The sequence below is a fragment of the Oryctolagus cuniculus genome, chromosome 4 (assembly GCF_964237555.1).
Source record: "Oryctolagus cuniculus chromosome 4, mOryCun1.1, whole genome shotgun sequence".
In the NCBI taxonomy this organism is placed as follows: Eukaryota; Metazoa; Chordata; class Mammalia; order Lagomorpha; family Leporidae; genus Oryctolagus; species Oryctolagus cuniculus.
In genome coordinates, this window is record NC_091435.1 from 3,225,712 (window position 1) to 3,233,154 (window position 7,443).

A 7,443-nucleotide genomic window follows, 5' to 3' on the forward strand; every position below is an offset into this window, starting at 1 on the left:
GAGCCCGGGCACCCAGTGGTGCCCCTGACGGGAGGCTGGCGGGCAGGGTGACCTTAGCCTAACTGATTAGTCCACCAGGATCCCACACAGGGCCACGTTCTGAGGTCCTAGGAAAGCTTCGATTCCAGGGAGCCGGAATTCGCTTGGCGACAATGACGTGGTTCCCAGAGGCAGAATCAGGGGCTTCTCCCCGTGGCTGGGGGGAGGGGGAACCTGGTCCCCGGGGGGCCCCCGTGCTGTCTAGGGCCAGCTCGCACCCCTGGCTTTTGGGAGCAACAGGTGCACGTCCCAGGTCTGGTCAGGGCGGGGCTGCAGGCTAGAGCTCCTTGCGGGAGGGCGAGTTAGAGCCTGGCCTCTGTGCTACCGGAGCTGGGGACCACCCCCGCCCCAAAGGCAGGGCTGCCAGGGAGGAGGCGGCCGCGTCCCAGCTGCCAGCTGTGCCTGGGTGACCCACCCCACCCGTCAGCTGCTCCCAGGGGCCCTGCCTGGCAGCGGCAGCCCCACAGATGCCACCCAGAAGCTCCGCCACTAGCGGCCACTGTGGCTGCCTCTCAAGACCCACAGCTGAAATGCCCCGTCCGTTCAGCGCCCATTGTCCTGCTACCGCCCCTTCCCCAGCTCCCAGGGCTGCCATGGGACCTCCTGGGTGGAGCAGGTGGCAGCTGGCCCAGTGCTCAGGGCTGGAGGCCCCGGGCACCCTCTGTCCTGCACTCACGGGAACCCCTGGCTGCCAACCCTCCCCCTTCCATACGCCGAGTCCCAGCAGATGGCACCGCCCAGCCCAGCTGTGTTTGCCTCCTTAATCAGCCAGGCCCTGATGACTTGGGAGGGGTCTGGGTGCCCCTCTCCGGGAGGTAGCGAGAATGCTGAGTGGAGGGAGGCGCCGCGCCCGGGGCAGCTGCAGAGCGAGCGACAGCTGGCCAGCAGCACCCCGGCCCTGCGGAGGCTTCAGCTGTGACTGGCCACCTCCCCCCTCCACGAGACGCTGAGTGACAGTGCGAGGGACGGAGATGCACACCGGCTGACCCCTGTGGGCTGCTGAGGGGTCGAGCGCTTGGCAGTGCTGTGCATTTCTGATCCCCCTCCTCTGATGAGCTCCTAGTCCCACTCCAAACCCTGCTGGCTTGAGCCCCTTCTCACTCTCACCCCTGCTGACAGCAGGCAGGGGACCACGGCTACACGTGGCTGCGGCGGCCACGGCAGGGATGTGGCCGGCCACTGAGGAGGGAGAGAGCCTTCAGCAGAGCCGCTCTGCCCTCCCTCGGGGCTCGGGACCCCCACGCAGCGCCCTGTCGAGGGAAGCCTAGGCCCAGGGACCCTCGTGCCTGCAGCCCTCGACCAGACAGGGAGGCCGGGGAGGCCGCGGGATGACCAGCTCTGGGGGCAGGGTGGGCGCTCCTGTCCCGCTCTCTGCTCCTGCACCCAGGGCTCCTGGGCAGGGCCGCGCTAGAATAGAAGGAGGGGGTCCACAGTGAGGTCTTCCTCTCCCCCCACATGCGCTCCAGGGCTTCCTCCTCCAAAGGCCCTCCCCTGGCCCCCTCTCCCCGGGGGGCCCGTGCTGTGTCCGCCAGGGCGAGTCCGGCTCTGCCCCCACCCCTCCTGTGAGAGCCCTGGGACCAGCGGATCTGGCTCCTTGGTTGTACCACGCCTGGCGGGAACCTTGGGGCAGGTGAAGAAACTGAACCACGGGGAGCGTGATTTGCACAGGGCCACGTAGCCCAGGGCTTGGGCCAGGCATCTCGGCGTCCCCATGTTGGCACGACCAGCTGGCCTCCCCGGGGCCTTCCCACGCGGGCAGCACTGTGACCCCGCGCAGCTGTGGTAGGCGCGTGGTGCATGCTCACTCTGTCCAGTGGAAGCCTCCACCAGCCGGGCAGTCCTGGCGCTGCCCATGCGGAAGGCCCGGGGCAGTGGGACGCCTGGCTGGGGAGGGCCTGGACGTCACTGTCTCCAGCTCTGCAGGTGACTCCAGGTGTGGCTGGGCGGGGACCACGGCTCGGACAGACGCTCCTCCCCAGGCAGCCTGCAGAAAACCATCCCACCCCCTGCTCAGAGCACAGAGTGAGGGCCACAGTGGTTCCTGGGGTGTCTGCAGGCCCCTGGAACCCAGCCCAACTCCAGCCCAGCCTGGCCTCTGGGGGCTGTCACCAGGACAAGCTCCTGGGCCTGTCCCTGTGACCATCTGTCCCCTAACATGAACCCCCGGCGTCCCTGGTGAGCCCCGGTGCCCTCTCTCTCCCTCAGCCCAGAGAGGGCCCTGGGACGGAGCAGGCAGGGCTCCGCCTCTCTCACTCGCCCACAGGGGGCCACCCAGCTGCCCACGGAGGGCTCCCTGGGCACGAGGAGGTTCCTGGCTGACTCCCATCCATCCCTCGGTGAGGGACAGCTCTGCCAGGGCGTCAGGGCCCTGTCCAGCCCCTCAGGTGTCCCACCTGCAGGCTACGTTTGAGCAGGGACGGTACACAGAGTGCCCTTGCCCTGGCGGTCCCTACAAGATGCCCCTGCGTCAGCCAGCGCCAACTGCACAGGAGTGGCCAGGATCCCGACTGCTCGAAGCAGCCACCGGCTGCAGGGGTGGGGGCACCAGGAACAAACACGAGAGGCTGAGGTGGGGGGTCCCCATGGATATGGGTCCCCAGCTGCTGCAGCCACCCTGGGCAGGAGCCTTGAGGGTGGAGCCTCGGTTTCTCTCTCTGGAAAATGGGTGCAGTTTTTCCCGTCTCATCCAGTCCAGCTGTCGGGACAACTTCCAGTACACGGCGTTCATTGAGGACGGCCAGGCAGGCAGAGGGTGCCCTCAGCCAGAGGACGGCCTGCAAGGGCGCAGATTTAAAAATCCGGATGCACTGGGGCTGGCTCTGCGGCGCAGTGGGTTAAGCCGCAGCCAGTGACACTGACATCCCACATCACAGTGTGATTCAAGCCCGGCTGCTCCACTTCCCATCCAGCTCCCTGCTAAGGCACCTGGGCAAGTGGCAGGAAGTCCTTGGGCCCCTGCCACCCACGTGGGAGATCTGGACGGGGCTGCAGGCTCCCGGCCTGGCCCAGCCCTGACCTGGCGGCCACTCGGGGAGTGAACCAGTGGATGGGAAATCTCGCTCCCTCTTTCTCTCTCTCAGTAACTCTGCCTTTCAAATAAATGAATCTTTAAAAATTATTCTAAAAATCAGGTGTACCCTATTTGTATTAAAATGCATTGAATAAATTTATTTCATACATTTTATTGAAGTGCAATTAATCAAAGCATTTCTGCTGGGAAGAAAGACCAAAGAGGGGCCGGCGCTGTGGCATAGTGGATAAAGCTGCTGCCTGCAGTGCTGGCATCCCATATGGGCGCCGGTTCAAGTCCCGACTGCTCCACTTCCGACCCAGCTCTCTGCTGGTGGCCTGGGAAAGCAGTGGAAGATGGCCAAGTGCTTGGGTCCCTGCACCCGCGTGGGAGACCCAGAAGAAGCTCCTGGCTCCTGGCTTTGGATCAGTGTAGCTCCAGCCGTTGTGGTCATTTGGGGAGTGAACCAGCTGATGGAAGACCTCTCTCTCTCTCTCTGCGTAACTCTGCCTTTCAAATACATAAATAAATCTTAAAAATAAAAGAAGAAGGAAAGAAAGCCAGACGAGAGAAAGGGCTTTGTGCCTTTGCAGAGTCCAGCTCTCGAGAGGCGGAGCAGGCTGGGTCTGGACGGTGGCCTGGGCCAGGGTCTCTGCTGTGCTCCCGGGGTGGGAGGGCTGAGCCCGGCCCACTGACGTCCCTGCGGGAGCCACAGCCCCACCCGAGCCCCCGGCCTTTCCTGCAGCCCCGCTGGGGCGGGCAACACAGCCCTGTGCAGACGCAGGGAACCCACGTGCTGCTGCTCCCGGGGCAGTGCGGGCTGGGACACACACACACACCACACACACACACACACATACACACCACACACACACCATGCACCACACACACCACACACACCACACACACCACACACACCACACACACACACACACACACACACACCATGCACCACACACACCACACACACCACACACACACACACACACACACACCACACACACACACACACACATACCACACACACCACACACACACACCGTGCACCACACATACCACACACACACACCACACACACACACACACACCACACACACACACCACACACACACACACACCACACACACACACCACACACACACCACACACACACACACACCACACACACACACCACACACACACACACACCACACACACACACCACATATACACACACACACCGTGCACCACACATACCACACACACACACCACACACACACACACACACCACACACACACACACCTCGCGGGCTTCTGGGGGCTTCCAGTGGCATGCGGGAGAGAAACAGGTGGGGCTGTGGTGGGGCTCCGCCCAGAGCAAACAGAGTCCCGGTGGCTGTGCAAACACAGGGGTACAAATGGGCCCGGCGGCGGGTGCTGGCACTCCTGCGTGCCCACAGCCGGAGCGGTTACCATGGGGATCCGAGCGCTCTGGCTGCTGCTGCTCATCCTGGCCTTGGGGTCCTCGGGCTCTGTCGGGGAGGACCTGGGCCTGTGTGAGTACTGGCTCCTGGGGAGGTGGGCCAGCACCGGGCAGGCGGGCGGGGTCCAGGCCGAGGGCGCCATCCTGGGCTCAGAGCAGCGCAGGCGGACACGCCGTCCTCTGTTTCGTCTGCGCCGCTGGGCACAGGCGGGCTTTCTCTTGCAAAAGCCCTGCCAGGAACCTGAGGCCCAGGGCAAGGCAGGGCTGAGCGCAGGCTGCGGGGCTCGCCCTGCCCCGCCCCTGCCCAGCGCCGTCCTACCAGGGGTTTCTGGATGAATTTTTGATCTGGCGCAATTGCAAACCAGGAAAGGCAGGAGAGAAACCAACCTCCCAGAACACTTTTACATTTTTTAAAGATTTATTTATTTATTTGAAAGAGTTGCACAGAGAGAGAGAGAGAGAGAGAGAGAGAGAGAGAGAGAGAATCTCAACCGCAACAGCCAGGGCTGGGTTAGGAGCTTCCTCCGGGTCTCGCAGGTGGGTGCAGAGGCCCGAGCGCTTGGGCCATCCTCCACTGCCCTCCCAGGCGCATTAGCGGGGAGCTGGGTCTGAAGTGGAGCAGCCGGGGTTCCAGCCGTACCCATGTGGGATGCCAGCGCTGCAGCTGACGGCTTAGCACACTGCAAACACCGTCCAGGAGGCCTCCTTTTAGGCGTTATGTGGGAAGCCCCTCTCGTGGGGACAGAGCCATCACCTGCAAAGTGGAGCAAGCAGAGGCTGGTGCTGTGGCCCAGCGGGTGAAGCTGCAGCTGTGGAGCCTGTTCCAGTCCCGGCTGCTCCACTCCTGCTCCAGCTCTCTGCTGTGGCCTGGGAAAGCCCCGGAGGATGGGCCAAGTGCTCGGCCCCTGCACCCACGTGAGAAACACAGAAGAAGCTCCTGGCTCCTGGCTTCAGATGGGTCCAGCCCCAGCTGTGGGGGCTGCTTAGGGAGTGAGCCAATGCATGGATACGCTCTCTCTGCCTCTTCTGTAACTCTGCCTTTCAAATAAAAAAAAATGAAGCAAGAACACGCCAGCAGGGGCTCTGGCAGCTAACTGGGCTTTGTCTGGGGCAGCGGCCAGCCAGTGCGTCATCCCGGCCCAAGAAAGGGTGGACTGCGGCTACCCCCAGGTCACCGAGGAGGAGTGCAAGAGCAGGGGCTGCTGCTTTGACTCCAGCATCTTCGGGGTGCCCTGGTGCTTCAAGCCCCTGCAGGACACAGGTGAGCCCCAGCGCGGCCCCGCGTGCAGACCCAGGTCCCCAGACAGCTGCCCACGGGCCTGGGTCCTCAGCGCCGTCCACTGGAGGAGGCCTCCCAGTGCCGTCCACGCCCAGGGAAGCCGCGGCTGGTGGCTGTCCCCTTTCTGATTCATGTCGAAGCCATAGCTTCACAGACGTGCTCTGAGCGAAGGCTTCAGGTGGAGGGGCCCGGGGTAACAGGTGTCCCAGGACGGGGTGGGGGGCACGGAAGCCTGGCTGCTGGGAGACGGCAGCAGTGGCTGAGCCGGGCAGCAGCCCTGGAGCTGCCCCACCGTGATGGTGTGGCTCTCCCCTCCCGCGGTGCTGCAGGCCGAGCAGGGCAGCGCCCCTGGGGACCCCTCCTGGGAGGGGTAGTGGGCCCCGGCCCCTCCCACCCACTCTGGGCGTGGCTGACGGCCCTCAGCCAGGTGCCATGCCCACGGAGGACGTTCCCAGGGGGACAACTCTGGCCGTCAGCACCGCGAGGGGCCACTCTTGGCCTTTGTGCCGGGATAACAGTGAGAGGCCGAGTCCCAGGTCACCCCGATCCCAGGCACTGAGGGTGGCCCCAGCCCCTGCGCCCTGCCAACAACTCCGGGGAGAAGGCAAGAGACGAGGTTGCCTCTTCCCCGGCTGTCCCCTGCCTCCTGCCGTCCCTGCTGGGACCCCCTTCTCCCCTGAGCACTGGCTGGTGGCCCCGCCCTCTGTCACCTGCACTGACCACCTGCGTCCAGGGACCTCAGTAGCCCCTGAGGTGGGTTGCGAGGCCACCCGCTAGGAGCTCACCACTTCCCCGGGGACCTGGGGGCGCGCGCCCCAGCTCTAGGCATGGTCTGGGCGCCTGCGCTGCTGGAGGAGCTGTGCACGGAGCCGAGCCGCTCACCACACTGTCTCCGTGCTCCTTCCAGAATGCACGTTTTGAAGCGCAGCTGCGGCCTGCCGGGTCCCCGGGTGTGAGGCCCCTCCCGCCCTGCTCACCCCGCTTCTCTCTCCCCGCCTCCTGCCTGCTGCGATCGCCAAACCTAATGCCTGGAGCCTGATGTCTAGAGAATAAAGAACCCGTGCCCGGCACGGACCCTTCATCACCCCGCCAGTTCCCTTTCTTCCTCGGCACTCGGGGGCAAGGAGGGGGAGGGGCTTCCGCTGCCCGGGGGAGGGGCAAGGAGGGCGGGAGGGGCTTCCGCTGCGCGGGGGAGGGGCAAGGAGGGCGGGAGGGGCTTCCGCTGCCCGGGGGAGGGGCTTCCACTGCCCGGGGGAGGGGCAAGGAGGGCGGGAGGGGCTTCCACTGCCCGGGGGAGGGGCTTCCACTGCCCGGGAGAGGGCTGCTCCACGCCAAGGGGCAGGAGAGCTGGCGTGGTGTGCAGGGACCCCTCCCGGGCCGCTTCCTCCCGCAGGTTGAGAAGAAAACATTTCAAGTGCGAGTCCTAACAGTCCCCGCGGACGTCAGCGTAGGTGTTAGCCTAGAGGTTAAGACACGTGGGCCCCGCAAGTTCCGGTTCTGGCTCCTGGCTTCAGTTTCCTGCCCCTGCAGACCCGTAGCAGGTGACGGCCCAGGCGCTGGCTTCCTGCCAGCCAGGCGGGAGACCCGGATGGAGTTCCCAGCTGCTGGCTTTGACATTGGGACCGCTCCCGAAAGCTTCATGGGCTTGGGG

General features: G+C 64.7%; 1 protein-coding gene across 1 annotated transcript; it reads left to right on the forward strand.

Annotated features, from left to right (window-relative positions):
* The first annotated feature begins 4,473 nt into the window (after positions 1 to 4,473).
* On the forward strand, positions 4,474 to 6,876 carry TFF3 (trefoil factor 3). Its single transcript, XM_070073076.1, has 3 exons — positions 4,474 to 4,586; positions 5,628 to 5,774; positions 6,700 to 6,876. Exons 1-3 carry the CDS (start codon positions 4,505 to 4,507, stop codon positions 6,711 to 6,713), a joined length of 243 nt encoding a protein of 80 aa, XP_069929177.1. The 5' UTR covers positions 4,474 to 4,504; the 3' UTR covers positions 6,714 to 6,876.
* The last annotated feature ends 567 nt before the right edge of the window (positions 6,877 to 7,443 follow it).